This window comes from Physella acuta, unplaced genomic scaffold (genome assembly GCF_028476545.2).
Source record: "Physella acuta isolate Inbredline_101_S28 unplaced genomic scaffold, ASM2847654v3 ptg000698l, whole genome shotgun sequence".
In the NCBI taxonomy this organism is placed as follows: domain Eukaryota; kingdom Metazoa; phylum Mollusca; class Gastropoda; family Physidae; genus Physella; species Physella acuta.
Window position 1 is genome coordinate 445,863 of NW_026732217.1, and position 19,664 is coordinate 465,526.

The window sequence follows — 19,664 nt, forward strand, 5'->3', positions numbered from 1 at the left end:
ACATTAGTTTTAGTCCGATTTTTTTAAACATGATAATGTGTGAACTCGTCAAATTGTTATAAAAATAAGTCTGGTTTTAACCTGTTATCGCTTGTTTTGCAACAAAAAAATATTAAGTAGCAGCCCATGGAAACTATAAATATACCTTACAGAAACAGTTTAGTATTTTAGCCTACTTTTATTATCAAACATTGCTTTTATAGACTTAGACGTTATAATTCATTCGTGATTACTTGACCCTGTGACTTGAAGCGCCATCTTCCTTTCTTCTACATGGTCATTGTGTTTACATCCAAAAGGTTGGTTGAATTTTAAATCCAATGTACCATATTTAACGAAGTACTTAATTAAATAGTACAAAAGCTAATTTGGATAGTAATTTTGATGTTTTTTTCATTTATTAATAACTAGTGTACCAATACATTTAACACAATCTATTAATCTCTTAAATTCAGTTTAACTAACAACTCGTGTTACGCTTTAATAAATCATAAATTCATATATTTTACACATGTTGTAAAAATCTTTTTTAAAGTATTTCATTGGCGTAATTTTCCATAAATTCGTAACACTATTATAAGATTTAAACAGTGTTTCTTCCACACTTTTTTTCGGGGGGAGGGGGGGGGGGCACTTAAAATTCTCGGAAGGACGGACTAAAATTTCAGGGGGGTGGGGGCGGACACTGTTAAAAGTATATATTTTCTATATCACTTCCATTTCGTTTGGGGGGGGGGGGGGCGGTTGGCAAAAGTATCAACCTGACAACGGATAATTGACGAAACAATTCGCCAATATCACTAATTAATCATTATTACTACTGTAAAAATATGCCTAATAGTTGTTTGTTTTTTTTTTGGGGGGGGGGGGGTTTGTTTTTTGGCGATTCATTTCTGTTAGTGAATATTGTACCTTTTATATTTTTCATATTGTTTATTCATATATATATATATATATATATATATATATATATATATATATATATATATATATATATATATAAATAAATATATATATATATATATAAATATATATATATATATATATATATATTGAATCTCTTATTATTTTTATTATAGAGTGTTAGTGTTATCTACTGTTGTAAACGTCTGTTAATATATACTCTAGACATAGACATAGAAGAACCCAACAGGGTGATACAGCCCCTTTAAAAACGTTTAAATTTAAATTTTGTTAATAAAGTTGTTAGCATAACTGTCCAGGTAAGTTTCAATACATATTTCTCGACTTCTTATTTTATTCTTTACCATAGGTGGAGTGAATAAAATAAAATAAACAGAAGATGTCATTTCTCGATCAACAAACCACTGCTACAAAAATATTTTCTGAGGATCAAATCAGCAACTCCTACACAGGAGAAGAAGAAATAAAAACATACAAGAGTTCCCAGACATGGTTTATTAGCTTGTTACACCACGTTTTGCAGTTTCAAAGTGTGAACTCATTGTATTGTTTTCTGTTTATTCTTCAAACTGTGTTCATTATACTTGTATTACTTAGAAAATCAAGGAGTAATATTTGTTTTAAAAATGGAACTATTTCCTACTTAGCCAAGAAATGCAGCAGCAAAGTGATAAACAATGTACTTTCGATGATTGACATTGACTTAAACCTTACGGACTCAGATGGAAAGGCTCCTTTACATCTTTACGCAGAGAAGAACAACGTATGTTTTGGGGAGTTGTTATTAAATGGTGGCGCAGATGTTAATGTCAAAACTAAAGGTTATGACTCAGGAAAGAGTCCATTGTTTATTAGCGCGGAAAGAAATCACAAAGACTTTGCACAACTTTTGGTGAAATGGAAAGCAAATGTCAATGAAATGAGTGGTCGTAGTGAAAAAAAATCAGCTTTACATGTGTGTTTTGCACGCGGATATGTAGACATTGCGGATACTCTGTTGGATGCAGGTGCTGATGTAAATCTGGCTGACGGGAACGGTAAGACAGCTTTACATTATGCTGCAACGTACGAAAGTTTGAAACGTGTCCAGCTGCTAGAAAAGCGTACAAATAATTATTGCTCTAGAGTATTGGGTGAAAAGCCTGACATGAAAGATTGGACAGCTTTATATAATGCTGCTATAGAAGACAGTAAGAAACGCATCCAGTTACTTTTAGATAAAGGCGCGGCTATTAATAGCATTGACAATTTAGGACAAACGGCTTTACATTACGCATCATACGGCGGTTCCAATGAAATTGTCGATTTTTTACTTGAAGCTGGAGCCTCAGCAAATATCACAGACAACTGTGGTGAAACAGCTTTACACTGTGCTGTTGTGTACGCGCGAAATCCTGAAACAGCCTTAACACTGTTAAAAAAGACAAGTGTTTTTGACATCGCAGACATGAGTGGCAACACAGCCTTATACTACAGCTGTCGGGGCGATCTTAAAGAAGTTGTGGAGGCGTTACTGGACGCTGGAGCTGATGTTGACAGCAGAGGCCAGTTAGGGAGCACCCCATTGCACCACAGTCTATGGTGAGGGAAGATTGACACCATGAGACTGCTTATCCAACGTGGCGCTAATCTTGACATCACAGCCAACAATGGTCAAACAGCTTTGGATGCGGCCACTATACATGCAAACAATGAAGCAATTGCTCTTCTAAGACAACACGGAGCTAAGTCATCATCAGAGATTAAGGATAAAAACACAAGCGCTGTTGTAGACTGTTCAACGTTAACTGAAGTAAAATCAACAAAAGGTGAGCTTGTATAAGTTTATTTTATCTGCATAAAATAAGGAAAATTCACTGCTAACTACTATCTTTTGCATGACAAATTTTTATTATTTAATTCTAACTATAATTCTAACTTTATTGAAAAAGTATATCTATAATTGAGTTTAAAAACAGCTATACAGCTATATATGAATTTTTCTCATTTAATTTTAATGTTAAAGTGTAATCACTAATAAACGTGTGTTAAGCTGATTATTATTTCAACATAATTTGTCTAGATATTTAGTAAGCCAACAATCCGATAGTATTTCCTGTGTTGGCTATTATTTTATGACCTTTCAAAAATATCTCATAACTTCGTGCAAAATTTAAATCACAAAAAATTGTCTAAATTATTATATTAAAATGCAGAAACAACTTCATCTCCAAGTATTACAACGCCACCAGCTTCTACTTATACTCCAACTTTGAGTGATGATACTACTCCAAGTTATGGACAATCTATGGATACAACACCAACAGCTTCTACCACTACTCCAGATGGAAGTACTGATACTAACCCAAGTACTGATACTGCACCATCTATGGATACAACATCTATAGCTTCTTTAACTACAAAAGCACGTGATGATACTACCCCAAGTAATGATACTGCTCTATCTAAGGATACAACACCAATAGCTTCTACCACTACACGGGATTTAAGTTATGATACTGCAAGTGCTGATACTGCACCAACTATAAATACAACACCAAAAGACTGTATCACGACTACAACAGTTATTACTACCCCAAGTACGGATAGTATAACACCAATTTCTATTACTAAATTTACATTATATAAATTTAATATTAAGAACATAAACTCATAAACTCCTGTTTTGATAAAAGCATGCTTTTGTTGTCATAAACAAAACAGAGTGTTGTTTGATAAGTAATAAAAGCATATTTCCGTTTAGATAAGCAAGACACAATGGTCAGACAAGCAAAGAATAGCATCAAGACTGTAGTCAAAATAGGGAACAGAAAGTCCACAACTATGTAAGTTTTTATTTTCCCCCTTGCTATCTAGTTATTAGATCAGACAAACATAATATATTCCAGTGCTATTTGGTATTCTTGTTGCTTCATTTACTCTTTAGTTTTCCTTCTTGACCATTCTGGCATAGACGTAATTATAAGTAATTTTAAAAAGCTTGATAATTTCAATAACATAAAATGCATTAAAATAAGAAAACGTCAAAAGCTATTTTATTTTTTAAAGTCTTTTTAGTGCGTGCTAGTGACTAACGTGTTTATATTAATACTTAACAAAACAAGCAAGCAGGATATAATATTTATTTTTAATTTGAAATTTTAAAGTATTTTATGAATGTATTTTATTTTCTACCTTATAACTTTAGTGCAACGTGGTTTTTAAATTATAGAAAGAGTTTATAGATGGGAAGACAGTTTAAAGAGTCAATAACGTGTCGTAACTTTTATAGATTGTATTTACTTTAATTAGTTGGGTTTTTTTCATTGTAAACTGCAGTAAAGGTCTTTCAATTGGCTGAAGATAAAGAGTAAGAGTTTGTTAATTTTTTTATACATTCTGTGATTGTCTTATAAAAAAAATAACAACAAAAATATTTCAATTTCAGAAATCATGTCAGACTTAATCGATCGATTTCTTACCACATTAACCAAATAAACATCAACAATGTCGACTGTCTGGCCATCAATGGAAATATCAGAACTTCTATTCAAAATAAATAGGCCTACATATAGATAAAAGTAATATGTGATTATTTATCGTTATTGTTGTAAGGACTGAAGCTGAATGCGTGTTTGTATACAATAAATTAATTTGTAAGAGTTAAACGCCCCTGGGTTTATACTTTGAGAAATAAAGAAAAGAGCTCCCAATACGATAAATAAAATTTAGATGGGATATGTTACTAGGGTTTTTTTTGGGATGGACGGGGGGAGGGGATATCTTGTAATCTGTACAGGTACACTACAAGTGAAATAAATGTGGTTTTAAAAACATGTTTCATGTACTTGTGCTGTATTATAACTATTAATAAAACTTTTAAAATTTAAATTAAATCACAATTCTTTCTTTTGGCTTTGCTTAAGCAATAAAAAATATAGATCTATATAGGGGCATTTCATAACGATATGTACAGACTGACACTAAAATATTGTTAAACGCATTGTAGACTGCTATAAATTGTATGACAACAAAGATTGTCCTCTTGAGAAATGAGAAATAGAGATTTATATAAAAAAACTAAACATAATATATAATACTTAAATATTGTTAAACACAATATGGATTCTTAACTGTTAACATACTACGAAGACGATCTGAGTTCTCAAGAAAGAAATCGGTCCGTTCGAAATGGGTCGAAATTTCACTTCACATTTTCGACGACAAATGATTTTAAGAATGACATAAGCACACAAAACTAAGTGTAGTAAATTTTGGAAAACATAACTCATACTATGAAACAAATCCACTCTTTCTTTATCTGTAAGAGGCTAAAATTGTGAGTAGCTTCCCTTTAAATTAAACTATATTGGCTAAGGTTTCGAACCATGGCCCATATTTGGAATCAATGTACAAACTTAGACCTTAGACTTCAAGAAATGTGTGACAACTTGCCTCAGTGACAGGACGCCCAACCTTCCTGTTCTACGTTGTTGCTGTGGCAGTGACTTCAAAAGTGACGTACTAAATTGTAAGTAAGGCGGTTAATTATGTGAATTGTATTGTGGAATCGTGAGGTGATAATATATATTTATTATATTGTTCCCATTTAAATATTCGAATAATTAAATAGGCCTAATATTTTAGAAAGTAGGATTGATTTTTTTAATTGATTTATTTAATCTGCAATATAATAATATCAACTGTTAATATTTTTGTTAAATTTAAATTTATTGCGTGTGAAACTGTGCAACAATTAGTTAAACTAATACTGTGTATTTTTTAAAAAGTTTTTAGGATATCCATTAAAATACAAGCAACATTTCTATTTAAGGTGAATTTAAAGTTATTCAAAACACTAAGATAAGAGGGATATGTTTAGCTTTCATTTTATCGATTTAAAGAGACGTTATTCGGTCTTCTTATCAAAAGCAGTGAGATATCTTCAAAACATAAAAATTATCTCAATCATTAATTTAGTTTCAATATATTCAAAACCTGTTCCATACATACAAGCAAACGCTGTTACTTTTTAAATCTTAAAAGTTAAAAAGAATCATTGACTTTAAACGGACTTATGTAAAATGTCTTTCAGGAAAAAAGGGGTCGCATTAACAGACGAATTAACAGTTAAAACGGCCGTGGACCCATATTTTTGATTGAGTAAGAACACTATATATTTTACCTAATTGATTCACGTATGAAGTTCAAATTCATCATAATACGTTTCTTCTGACACACGATGACTAAAACCTATTGCAGTTTAAAAGATCTCTATCTCACAGATACCGGTGGTTCCTTTTATTTTGCTCCCTAACATTAAATACTTCCACTGTCAGGCAGTTTAGAGTCCCACTATCATACCAGAATGCTAGAAGCACACTAGTGTGCTATTAAAATACCTAAAGGTGCTAGTAATATACCAGGGTGCTAGTAACAAACCAGGGTGCTAATCGAAGTCTACTACACATCAAACTACACGTTTTTTTTTTCTCGGTAAACTTTTTAACCACAAATTATTGTAAACGTAGATGCTAGATCTAAAAAAAAATATTGTTAATCTCATTTAAGGCGCACACTTCGTCAGTGTCGATATTAAAAGAAGTCTATTTGTAATTGCGGTCGGTTGATTTCTATTATTTTCAATAGGTCAAGTCTAAACGAGCCTGAAAAAAAAAAGATGTTTCCAGTAATGAGTCAACAGACCCTCACGGCACAAATTAAGTGTGTCGAGAATGACAGTAGCTGTGTGTTTAACAACATATTTTTAACATTAGACGTTGATATGAACAGAACGGATACAAGAGGGAAAGCCCCTTTACATCACTACGCAGCGCAGAGCAATTTATGTTTTGCGGAACTTTTATTAAAAGGAGGCGCGGATGTTAACGTCAAAACAAAAGAGAACCATCGAGGGAGAACCCCTTTATTTATCAGCACCTACCTAGGTCACACAGATTTTGTTGAGTTACTTTTGAAATGGAAAGCAAATGTTAATGAATTGAATGTTTTTGACCATAAAACAGCTTTACATTTGTGTGCTCAAAATGGATATGAAAAAATAGGTGATATGTTGTTGGCTGCAGGTGCTGATGTAAATCTAGTTGACTGTCGGGGTCACACAGCTTTACATTTTGCTGCTGCGAAAGGAAGTGAGAAACTCGTTAGGTCTCTGTTAGAAAAAGGTGCGGTAATTAATAGCATCGACCATCTTGGTAAAACAGCTTTGCATCACGCAGCACAGATGGGTAAAAACAACATTCTCGATGTTTTACTTAAAGCTGGAGCCTCGGCAAACATCAGAGACAATGGTGGTCAAACAGCTTTACATGATGCTGCCCTTAACGGGCATACAGAAACAGCTTTAACTCTGGTGAAGTTAGTTGATAATCCTAACGCCGCAGACGATGAGGGATTAACAGCTTTACACTACAGCTGCTGGTGCGGTCTTACGGAGGTTGTCCTTGCGTTACTGGAAGCCGGAGCTGATGTTGACGTCAGAGATAAGTACGGGAAAACCCCATTGTACTACGCTGCATGGTTTCAAACGGTTTCTCTGGTGAAAGTACTAATCCAACAAGGTGCTAACCTTGACATTGAAGATACTTTAGGAAAGACAGCCTTGGATATTGCCATTATGGTGTCAAATGATGAAGCAGTTGCTGCTCTAAAACAACATGGCGCTAAGTTTTCAATAGAAAACAAAGAGAAAATGGACGAAATTTTGGACTGTTCAAGGCGCAGAAAGAGATTTAGACCAGTGACATGTAAGTGTTTATTACCATTACATTAGTGTTTACTAAGATTACTACCCTACTAGGTAATGACTAGTCCTACATAATAGGTCAAAGTATAGTAGACTAACATTATATTTTTACCATTACTCCAGATGCTAGAAAGAAAACTACACCATCTATGAATATAAGACCAACAGCTTCTAACACTACTCCATATGCAATTGATGATACTATTCCAAGTACTGATACTGCACCATCAGCTATTAGTACAACACCAACAGTTTCTACCACTAGATCAAATGCAAGTGATGATACTACCGCAAGTACTGATAATACACCATCTATGAATACAACACCAAAAGCTTCTACCACTGGACCAGATACAAGTGATGACACTACCACTAGGGGTCGGCGTGGTCGAGTCGGTAAAGCTCATGGTTGTTAAACCGAAAAGTCTCGAGTTCGAACCCTCGGGCAGATGAGGCTCGTTAGCTGGGGACAGCCACTCTTCTAGGAGAGACAACTTCAAAATTAAACAACTGCTGCCTTGTAGTTTGCTCTTGGTTGGACAAAGGCTATGGAAGCAAATCCAATAAAATACTTAAAAAAAACTTTTTAAAAAACCACGTTTTTCTTGTGGACTAAAAAGTAGAAAATAACTATTTACATACATTTGATGACAAAAAACGTGGGTACGTTCACCATCAAATTTCCCGACCCATCTGCCCGACCCACGTTTTTTGTCATCAAATGTATGTAAATAGTTATTTTCTACTTTTTAGTCCACAAGAAAAACGTGGTTTTTTAAAAAGTTTTTTTTAAGTATTTTATTTTCTCCTTTTTAGTCCGTTGCTACACATGAAAAACGTGGTTTTTAAAAAGTTTTTTATATAGTTTATTTTCTACTTTATCTAATCACTTGATTAAGTATGACTTGACTAAGTGTTTTTAAATACACGGACTAAAAAAATCTTGAGCGACCGATACGCTTTAAACAGAGAAAGGGTGTCATTTACGTTGCTGGCGTGGAGATCTACTCACGAATCACGTGATCAAATCTCCCATAAGCAAACAAATAAACGCGAAGCTGAGTTAAGGAAAAACGTGTTTATGTGTATTTTAGCATGCCCAGCGTACCAACCGTGTCACCGTTAACAATGTGTTACCGTGTCCGTTCTCCTTTTTAGTCCGTTGCTACACATAAAAAACGTGGTTTTTTAAAAAGTTATTTGTAAGTATTTTATTTTCTCTTTTTTAGTCCGTTGCTACACATGAAAAACGTGGTTTTTAAAAAAGTGTTTATAAATACACGGACTAAAAATCTTGAGCGACCAGGATTCGAACCTGGGTTGTCGCGGCCACAACGCGAAGTACTAACCACTATACGATCACGGCCAGCGCGCTCACATCGATTGGGGCCGAAGTAACTGTGTCAATAGGACTGCAGTCTTGTCGGTATCTTTAGAAATCATGTCCTCAATTTTATGGTCCTTGGGGCGTAATTAAATTAAGCTAATTACGGTCACTAATTGCTAGTTTTTATGATTGCATCTGAAATTGTTAGGCGAAAGTAGCATGCATGCCAAATTTCAGGTCTCTAGAGCAATCAGAAGTGGGCTAATTTTCGATGTCAATTTTAACAACAAACATCCAAACAAACAAACGCGAAGCTGAGTTAAGAAAAACGTTTTAATAAAATACTTAAAAAAAACTTTTTAAAAAACCACGTTTTTCTTGTGGACTAAAAAGTAGAAAATAACTATTTACATACATTTGATGACAAAAAACGTGGGTACGTTCACCATCAAATTTCCCGACCCATCTGCCCGACCCACGTTTTTTGTCATCAAATGTATGTAAATAGTTATTTTCTACTTTTTAGTCCACAAGAAAAACGTGGTTTTTTAAAAAGCTTTTTTTTAAGTATTTTATTTTCTCCTTTTTAGTCCGTTGCTACACATGAAAAACGTGGTTTTTAAAAAGTTTTTTATATAGTTTATTTTCTACTTTATCTAATCACTTGATTAAGTATAACTTGACTAAGTGTTTTTAAATACACGGACTAAAAAAATCTTGAGCGACCGATACGCTTTAAACAGAGAAAGGGTGTAATTTACGTTGCTGGCGTGGAGATCTACTCACGAATCACGTGATCAAATCTCCCATAAACAAACAAATAAACGCGAAGCTGAGTTAAGGAAAAACGTGTTTATGTGTATTTTAGCATGCCCAGCGTACCAACCGTGTCACCGTTAACAATGTGTTACCGTGTCCGTTCTCCTTTTTAGTCCGTTGCTACACATGAAAAACGTGGTTTTTAAAAAAGTGTTTATAAATACACGGACTAAAAATCTTGAGCGACCAGGATTCGAACCTGGGTTGTCGCGGCCACAACGCGAAGTACTAACCACTATACGATCACGGCCAGCGCGCTCACATCTATTGGGGCCGAAGTAACTGTGTCAATAGGCTTCAAGTCTTGTCGGTATCTTTAGAAATCATGTCCTCAATTTTATGGTCCTTGGGGCGTAATTAAATTAAGCTAATTACGGTCACTAATTGCTAGTTTTTATGATTGCATCTGAAATTGTTAGGCGAAAGTAGCATGCATGCCAAATTTCAGGTCTGTAGAGCAATCAGAAGTGGGCTAATTTTCGATGTCAATTTTAACAACAAACATCCAAACAAACAAACGCGAAGCTGAGTTAAGAAAAACGTTTTAAAAAGAAAAGCAGGCTGAAATCGGAGTCAATGGCCTCAACGGCGCATAACCAGTTGACACGTAACGCTTAATTGTGTTGGATTCGTGGTCGAGTCGGCAAAAAGCTCATGGTTGATTAATTCGAACAGTCTCGAGTTCAAACCCACTGGCAGATAAATCTCGATCCCCTTCAACACTAATAATTAAGAACGAAGAAAAAGAAGAAGAGACTACCCCAAGTACTGATACTGCACAATTTATATCGGTATTTGCCAGTGTTTCTTCCACACTTTTTCTCCTGGGGGCGCTTGAAATTTTCGGGAGGGTGGACAAAACTTTCCGGGGGGGGGGAGATGGCAGACACGGTTAAACGTATATATTTTCTATATAAATTCATAACCCCAAGAGAGGCCTGGAAGAAACACTGGTTAAACTAAAAAGAATAAATACAGTATGAACAATATGTAAATATTTTTAAAAAAACATCACAATAAAGAATTAGAAAAAACAACAGAAACTAAATAGATTTTCAAATCGATCTTGGAAAAGCAGATCTATAATGCGTTTAAAAACTGTAATAAATCAAAGTGTAAAATATTTGAATTTTTATCATCGTAAGTTTAATTTTAAGGCGTAATCATCAGTTAACGTGTGTTATGCTGATTATTCAATCAGTTTAGTTTTTCTAGATATTTAATAAGCCGACAATCCCATGGTGGGCTATTATTTTAAGACCTTTCAAAAATAGCACATAATCTCATGCAAACTATAAATCACAAACTTTAAATAATTACCTATATATATATATATATATATATATATATATATATATATATATATATATATATATATATATATGTATATATATATATATATATATATATATATATATATATACATAATTTAGAAACAACTTCATCGCCATGTATGACAACGCCACCAGCTTCTACAAATACACCGTCTATGGATACAACACCAACGGCTTCTACAACTACACCAGATGAAGGTAATGATACTACCCCAAGTAATGATAATGCACCATCTAAGGATACAACACCAACTACTTCTACCACTACTCTACATGCAAGTGATGATACTAACCCAAGTATTCATACTGAACCATCTTTGGATACAACACATACTATTTCTACCACTACTCTACATGCAAGTGATGATACTAACCCAAGTACTCATACTGAACAATCTATGAATACAACACTAACAGCTTCTACATTTACTCTAGATGCAAATGATGATACTACCCCAAGTACTGATACTGATACTGCACCATCTATGGATACAACACCAACAACTTCTACCACTACTTCAGATGCAAGTGATTATTTTCTTGATGTAATTCGGTGTGCTCTAAATACCGAAGTGACTAAAACATTTGAAAATCAAAGTATTAGCAGCACTGGAAATATTCATGTGTAAGTAAAAATATCCCATATCATTGTCCCTATTGTATAGCTTATATATAATAGTCCTACTTATAAACCCCAATATCATTGTTTCAATTTAGCCTTACTTTTTAGATCAATTAATATCTACTTCAGAAATGTGAATGTAAATTACAATCCAACCATCATTAAACACTGCGAAGAAGTAAACATAAATAAACCAAAGTACGTAGCCATCGACAGCAAACTAAATCTCTTTGTTTGGGAAATCCTAGAGCATCGTTTAACGGCTGGACAACTTCATTTGTCAAGTTTAGAGGAGTCTGTGAGAGAGGAGTCTCCATAGGTTAGATCTAGCCAGCGAATGACTGCCCTAGTGGAGCACAAGACTGATATACTGGCTGGGTACAGGGTAGACTGTGTTTGTGTAGCATATAGATCAAATGTAGACTATGTTTAGATACTATATATAAAATACGTAGACAATATTAATTATGTAGACCAATGTAGATTTGTAAAAGAGTTATTTCACTTGCCATTGACAAGAGACATCTCTCATTATTTGAATTTAATATGGAAATTGAAATAATGTTAGAAGTCAAATTTAGTGACTAATTTAGTAACTGTTTTAACTGTTTCTTACTAAAAGATTTTAGCCAAATAGACACGAGTCAATATTTAGAAATTTGCAAGCACATGTGTATTTCTTGTTAGTTTTACTGTTATATAGTCTACTATTTTATCTTGTTAAATTTTAAGACTAAAAATTTCACAATTTTTGTCAATGTCTTATTATTCTATTAAGCCTAAAACGGTAGGTCTTTAACATTTGTGTAAGTGCACCCAATAAACATTCTATTACTGAAAAACATTAAAAGATCTCTTAACTTGCTGTCTGCACCTCCATATCTAAATTTAAAAAATAAGGTAATATAGAAACAATTTTATAAACATCTTTTGAAAACACATATTTTTATATATCTACACAGATGTAACTCTATTTAAAATTGTATAACATAAAGCTAATAAACAAACTGTAAACAAAGCGTGTCTAAAACTTTAAATACATGCTCCTTCTGTGTTATTGTTTTACTGTTTTAGAAGCCATAAACGTAAACATCGAAGTGGGAGCAATGTAAGCTGCATGTAAGAGAGGAAACTGTCTGCCTAGGATGACAATTTGAATTTTGTTGACAGCAAATATAATTCTATTTCTGTTGTAAATAAACCAAGCCCACGCCTTAGCATTTTGATGTGCCGATTTAGACCACAAAAACACTAGGAATGTATTGTCTTTGTTCAGATTATATACTCATTGTCATAATTTGGCTGCATTCCCTTAAACCTAAAAACACGTCAACAACCAGACTAAAAATATACGCAATAAAATAAGTCTAAAACATCAGCCTTGGATTCCCTAAACAAAAAAGTAAACTACAAGACTGTTAACCTTAGTAAATACCTAACTGAAAGATAATAAACTAATTGAAAACAAGACAACACCAAATACACCACCAACTATTTATGTACACCCTACTTTCAATACCACAACAAAACCAGCAGCAATTGTCGATACTACACAAGTATTGTGTACCAGAAATACAGCTACGCCAAGAAAAGCTGACAATATTCTATTTTGAAAATGGAAAAATTGAAAATTGGATAGCTAATCGATGTTAAAACCCGTGGCAATCAATTTTATTCTTAACGTTTTAATTGCTGTTAAATAAAGAGACAATATTCTCGACCACAATAATGTGTTTTAAACACGGTCAGCACATTGCGAGATTTTGCGGAATGTGTACGCATTTCTATCCTAAAGGTCTTGTATAGAAGATAAACAAAATAGCGACACCGCAAATCGTTTTCATTTTGTAGATTAGATTGACTTTCACTAAAAAAATTCTGAAGCTGCACGATTGTCTTAAAACTGACTTGTAAGTAATTAGTAAAATAATTTTGGAATTTTTCAATAACCTCTGTCTTGTTCAAATGAAAATATCAAAATAATTTTAATTTGAGAAAACGTGTCCCAAATTGTAGATCTGTTTCTTACCAAATCTGTGTACTGAGCATCAAAATGTCGATTGTTTTATTTAATTAGAATTCATTTTCACTTGTAGGGCCTACATATAGAGTTTAGTTACATAAACTATTTTAAACGATACATTATGCAGACATCTGTTTGCACAGTCTTGGGTTTATCCAATTCATAAATGGGGAATTCCCGGCAATACTATGACTCATTTTTACCTGCTGGGTGTGTAGGGCCTACGGAATAGAAAGTGTGTATTCTTTTTAGATTGCCTAAAGTCAGATCTTCACTCTACGCTTTTCCTGTGCAGTTTTACATCAAAAAAGTACAGTATGTCTACTAAATTGTATGTGATTTATACCTAATTCTTTAATTATGACACATTATGTTATTTGCAGCAATACGTTTTTTTTAAATCAGTTAAATATGAGTTTTTTATCAAACCCAGAAGTTGTATTTTTTATTATTAACCAAAAATAGAATTAAACAGGAAGTACACATTAAAATAAAAAGATTCATTTTATCTTTAGTAAATTCTTAGGCTAGGCTTGTATAAAACATTAGAAATTTTATTTTTATTTCGTTTGTCAGAAACTCCTGTCCCACACTCCTACCGCCCTTATACGCACATTACTTATCCAGGGTGACAGTTTTCTATTAATTTATTTAAAGAAACTCATTCTATATCTGAAGGCTGTAATGTGTTTCGCAATAGGTTAGAAATATTGGTTCCTCAAATTTTATTTCAGAATAATAAGTATAAAGTCATATGTAAATCTTTTAAAGGCACATTTTCTGTTCGCACATTTAAGAAATCAGATTCCTATATTTCATCGAAACTTTTAGTTCAACGTCATTCACACTTTTATACACAAAAACATGTGAGCATCTAATTTTGCTGTTGCAGGTCGCTTTTTTCTTGATAATTTTTAATAAAGCGAGTCATTGCGCTGTTAAAACAAAATAAAGTGAACATGGTGCCAGTAATGAATCAACCAACTACTACTTCACACCAAAAGTTTGAGGATAATGATAGTAATTATGTAGTCAAAGAATTTATTTCAAGTTTAGGCATCGACATAAACAGTAGGGGTTCATATGGTATGGCCCTTTTACATCATTATGCAGAGACGAACAACTTAGTTTTGGGGGGACTTTTGTTGAAAGGAGGAGCGGATGTTAATGTAAAAACAAAAGACGATTGGCCAGGAAAAACTCCTTTACATATAAGTGTTGAAAGAGTTCATGCAGATTTCGTTAACCTTCTTGTGAAATGGAAAGCTAATGTAAATGAACAGGATGATATTTATCATAAAACAGCTTTACATGTTGCTGCTGAAAATGGGAAAAAAGCTATAATTGATATTTTGTTGGCCGCAGACGCTGATGTTAATATAGCTGATTATGAAGGTAAGACAGCTATACATCTTGCTGTTGATCATGGATGTAAGAAAATCGTCAAATCTCTTCTTAAAAAAGGCGGGGATATTAATAGAACAGATGTAATCGGAAGTTCACCGTTACACTATTGCGCACAATATGGAAACAGCAATATGATGGTTTTTTTACTGGAAGCTGGAGCTTTAGCAAACATCAGAGACAACGAAGGCAAAACGCCTTTACACTATGCTGTCCGATCCATGAATAACGAAACAGTTCAAAAACTGGTAACGTGTAAAGATATTCTTGACACAACAGACGTAAATGGACAAACAGCTTTACACTACAGCGTTCAGAAACACAATTGCGTCTTGACAGAAACTCTTCTGAAAGCAAATGCTTCAGCAAATATTAGAGACAAAGAAGGTAGAACGGCTTTACATTATGCGGCCATGTTTGGATATAAACAAGCAGTAGAAACACTGCTGAAATATACAGATGGTCTTGACATGGGAGACAACTTTAACCAAACAGCTTTACACTACAGCTCCAAGATTGGTGACCCGGAAATCATGAAGACGTTACTGGAAGCCGGAGCTGGTGTTGACGTCAAGGATCAGTACGGTAAAACCCCATTACACTACATCAATGGGTGGATTGATCCTTCCGTCGTCGAAGTACTAGTACAATATGGCGCGAGCCTTGACATTGTTGACACTTCCGGTCAGACAGCCTTGGATGTGGCCACTCTAGGATGTCACTATCGTGTCGTTGGATTTCTAAAACAACACGGCGCTAAATCTTCAAAAGAAAACCAAGAGAAAACAAACACTGAGTTGGACTGTTCAACACCAGTTTATACAACCCTTAGTACGGATCCTGCATCAACTACTAATGCAACATCAGCAGCTTGTACCACAACAGCTGACGCAAGAGATGATACTACCACAAGTTCTGATACTGCATCCGTTACACATACAACCCCTATAGTGTACACCAGGATTACACCAGATGCTAGTACGCACATTTTACAGCTTATTACCAGCTCTTCAACTAGACCAATAAAATCCACAAAATCTACTCATCTTAAAACATCACGAAAGTCAACAAATACAATTTGTAAAAGATATAGAACACAGACAAAACTTGAAACGGTTGGAGAGGATCGTCTGAAATGCTTTGAAAAACACGATAAGATGTTGAACGTCCAAGACAGTGGTCAAACGAATTTAATCGGACTAGGTAAAACAAAAGGTAAGCTATGGTCAACATTGTCATCCTTCAATCTAAATGTATCTATAGTCGTAAGACTTTAAGTATGTCTATGTTTATTAAGAATTAATGATACAACTGTTCCTGTTTAGATCAACATGATGAGAAGATCAAAGAAGAAACTAGCAGCCAATGTGTCGCCAAAACCAGAAAGAAACGAAAAAGAAAAAACGTGTATGTTAAATGTATAATAGTTTAAATCTATTTTTCTTATACTGTATTTAGACTTAATTTTTTTTTCATCAGAACAAAACCTCCACGGTTAGTATTTATGTAAATGTTTAAGCATTTATCCAAAAGTGTTATGTTTTTAATAACCAAATTAAGTAGTTTATGTTCCAATTTTTTACATAAAATTCACAATATAATAGCGATTATCAGACTTAAATAAATTATTATTAAACTTCATTTAAATCCAGTTTACAAAGATTTAAGCCTAATTTTTAAATACAACCCAAAATACAAACGAATCTGCATTTTACTTTAATTTCAGTTTTGGCAAATTGTTAAGCCCCTGCACTAGTGATGATATAAACCATCAGGATAAGACAATGAGATACAATTCGTCCATTGAGAAAGCTAAAACTAGCAGATATGAAACTGGCAGATATAAACGTTTACTTTGTGATTCAGCCGACCCTTTAAGATGTAGCTCAAATCATGTCAGAAAACGGATCCCAACCTGCAAACATCACTTTCAACAACGAAATCGACAGTGGACCAATAGTTTCTCTTACAGAAGAAAATATTTCTGGAAATATAAGGCATGTGGTAAAAAAAGAAAAGAAAAAAGTACGGACCTTGATTTAAACAATTCTACAAAGCCAACCACATTGGATGGGGATAAAGTCGAATATTCTAACGAAACAAAACAAAATAAAACAAAACTTGCCACACCGATGGACGTTCCTCTTCCTGTATTAGCCGCCTTCAATTCACTTCAGTGGACGCTAAATACTGAAATAACAAAAAACTCTGCAAAACAAATTGCTAGCAGGATGGTAAAGACGATTGTGTAAGTTTGAACAAAAATATAGTTATTGGAAAATAATTTACAATATTTTTTATTTATAGATGTACATTTTTTTCAGAACTGTGAATCTAAATTACACTTCAAATACCATTCGGGACTGCAACGAGGTAAATATAGAGAACGTGAAGTTTTTAACCATAGACGGCAAATTTGGTGGCCAAGACTAGTAAAAGAGGAACACCTTCATTGGACAAGTCTGTAGAAGCGGGTGACAGAGCACTCGTGTGCTTAAATCAGATTTTGATTAAGTTGTATTATATTTGTTTTAAAACTTTTTTTAATCTGGATAATTTGTTATAAGTTAAACCATTTTCTCTTTAATGAAAGTAAAAGTGAAATTAAAACACATCTATCAATACTTTTAAAGAACTACATTCAAAGCCGATTGCATTATGTGTCCGTGGTTTTGTATTTGTATATAAATTGTTTTCTGTTGACTCACATTTCAATCTAGATTTAGATTATATGCTGAAAGTAGAACATAGACTAGATTTCAACAATCATCATCAACATTTATCGTACCTCTGATTTATAATTGTCTTAATTTATATTTTAAAACAAATAAACAAAAATCAACCCTTTACGTTTTAAATATATTTTTCCTCTATGTTATAGTTTAAAGTGTTTTACTAATTTTAAATGTAAACATTGTTTGGGTAGGTATAGGGGGGGTATGATATTCAAAAATATAAACAGGGAGGCAAAATATAAAGCACATTTTTAGCACTCAAGTGTCTCCATTGAGTGTGTCTAAATACAAAGTACTCTTTCTCTAATTCCATAATTCTCTCTCTCCCTTTCTCTCTCTCTCTCTCTCCCTCTTGCTGTCATGCTTCAAAATCAAACTGCTGCTTTGTAGTTTATTCTTGGTTTCAAAGAGTCTATGGAAGCAAATCCAAAAGAAAATGAGTCAACGTCTTATATTGCGCATAACAATTTGACACGTAATATTCAAATGTATTGGAGAGAATTCCTTCCAAAATTATAATTAAGAAAAAGGAAGAAGAAAAAAGTACGTTTTTGTCAAATCTGTGACGTATTGGAACGACAGGTTAATTACTAGTGAGATCCACAAGACACAGTCTAATAGAAGCTGGTGACACACATCAAGCCACGACACACAACTTAGCAAGACACACATCATCTAATCTCAGATATGTTGTTATAAGACCAGTTGCTGTAAGCTATGTTAGAGCTATAAATCATCCATGTGTTTCTTTAAACACCCAAAATTCTTGATCGTAAAAATAACAAAAGCTACCAGTTTATACTGCCAATTTACAAGTCAAAATAAATGTAAGAGTCAGCTAGACCACTAATCTTTATTATGGCGAGATAATAAAAACTACCCTATTCAATATAAGATCTTTTTAAAAACAGTAACTTAGCTTTTGAAATCAGTTTGACACATACTTATGAAACTGGAAAGATTTACTCACCAGCAGGGTTGCAGTATATATGAAAACTGTCAAAGAAACAAGGGTCTTTAAACTTGGGTTTAGATATAATGTTAGGTTGTAGACCAAAATGTGAATTAGACTTTGGGTAAATTTTAGATTGGCCATCGTTTTCAATATAAATGCAGAAAATTACGTTAATCCTTTCTTTGTCTTGAGTTTACATTTTTCTCATAATTTATTAGAAACAAACAAACTGAAAAATTTTTTAACACATTGTGAGAAAGGATTTCTCTTCTGGTCTCTCGCCTGCACTTTTATTTTAAAATTACAAAAGTGAAAATGTCCACAGATAGACGCTCACATATGTTTTAAAAACGGGTTTACTTATTTAAAAAGGAAAACTGCAACATATTATTGACCAACACATATATACACGCAGTTGATACATAGTATCACTAAACACATTTATTCAGACAGCTGCCACACACCCGTCTCGACCCACATAGCTGCAAACGCAAGAATGTTATCGATTTTTTAAGCATTGTAAGTATGACCAGAGGCGTAGCGAACCCTCCCGGCGCCCGGGGCGAACTATGAGTTTGGCGCCCCCCATATATATGTATATATATATATATATATATATATATATATATATATATATATATATATATATATATATATATATATATATATATATGTGTGTGTGTGTGTGTGTGTGTGTTTGTGTGTGCGACAGTCTGGAAAAAAAAATAACAATTACGCTGATTGTTAATTAATTTCCCCTTAAGATGCCGAAACGA

The 19,664-nt window shown here is 33.5% G+C and overlaps 4 protein-coding genes across 4 annotated transcripts in view; all 4 read left to right on the forward strand.

The window, feature by feature from the left end:
• The window catches only part of LOC131949465 (ankyrin-3-like), a 124,186-nt gene that overhangs the window by 25,329 nt on the left and 79,193 nt on the right, over positions 1–19,664 (forward strand). The window lies entirely within an intron of this gene.
• Positions 242–4,571, forward strand: LOC131949482 (putative ankyrin repeat protein RF_0381). Its single transcript, XM_059311385.1, has 5 exons — positions 242–299; positions 1,274–2,732; positions 3,120–3,503; positions 3,668–3,749; positions 4,352–4,571. The coding sequence occupies exon 2, from the start codon at positions 1,304–1,306 to the stop codon at positions 2,507–2,509; it is 1,206 nt and encodes a 401-aa protein (XP_059167368.1). The 5' UTR covers positions 242–299; positions 1,274–1,303; the 3' UTR covers positions 2,510–2,732; positions 3,120–3,503; positions 3,668–3,749; positions 4,352–4,571.
• Positions 2,525–17,631, forward strand: LOC131949458 (serine/threonine-protein phosphatase 6 regulatory ankyrin repeat subunit B-like). The gene is made up of 10 exons (XM_059311364.1): positions 2,525–2,732; positions 3,120–3,503; positions 3,668–3,749; positions 6,697–7,670; positions 7,793–8,064; positions 11,389–11,694; positions 14,718–16,413; positions 16,524–16,605; positions 16,925–17,093; positions 17,506–17,631. The coding sequence occupies exons 1-10, from the start codon at positions 2,525–2,527 to the stop codon at positions 17,629–17,631; spliced, it is 4,299 nt and encodes a 1,432-aa protein (XP_059167347.1).
• Positions 11,255–12,645, forward strand: LOC131949484 (uncharacterized). The gene is made up of 2 exons (XM_059311386.1): positions 11,255–11,774; positions 11,901–12,645. Exons 1-2 carry the CDS (start codon positions 11,269–11,271, stop codon positions 12,088–12,090), a joined length of 696 nt encoding a protein of 231 aa, XP_059167369.1. The 5' UTR covers positions 11,255–11,268; the 3' UTR covers positions 12,091–12,645.

Bases quoted from the DNA above. Each gene is read 5' to 3' on its own strand.
- LOC131949482 (XM_059311385.1), top strand. From the start codon at position 1,304: ATGTCATTTCTCGATCAACAAACCACTGCTACAAAAATATTTTCTGAG.
- LOC131949458 (XM_059311364.1), top strand. From the start codon at position 2,525: ATGAGACTGCTTATCCAACGTGGCGCTAATCTTGACATCACAGCCAAC. The intron at 11,695-14,717 runs GTAATTCGGTGT...TTTTTAATAAAG, and splicing joins CAAGTGATTATTTTCTTGAT to CGAGTCATTGCGCTGTTAAA. The intron at 16,414-16,523 runs GTAAGCTATGGT...GTTCCTGTTTAG, and splicing joins CGGACTAGGTAAAACAAAAG to ATCAACATGATGAGAAGATC.
- LOC131949484 (XM_059311386.1), top strand. From the start codon at position 11,269: ATGACAACGCCACCAGCTTCTACAAATACACCGTCTATGGATACAACA. The intron at 11,775-11,900 runs GTAAGTAAAAAT...TATCTACTTCAG, and splicing joins AGCACTGGAAATATTCATGT to AAATGTGAATGTAAATTACA.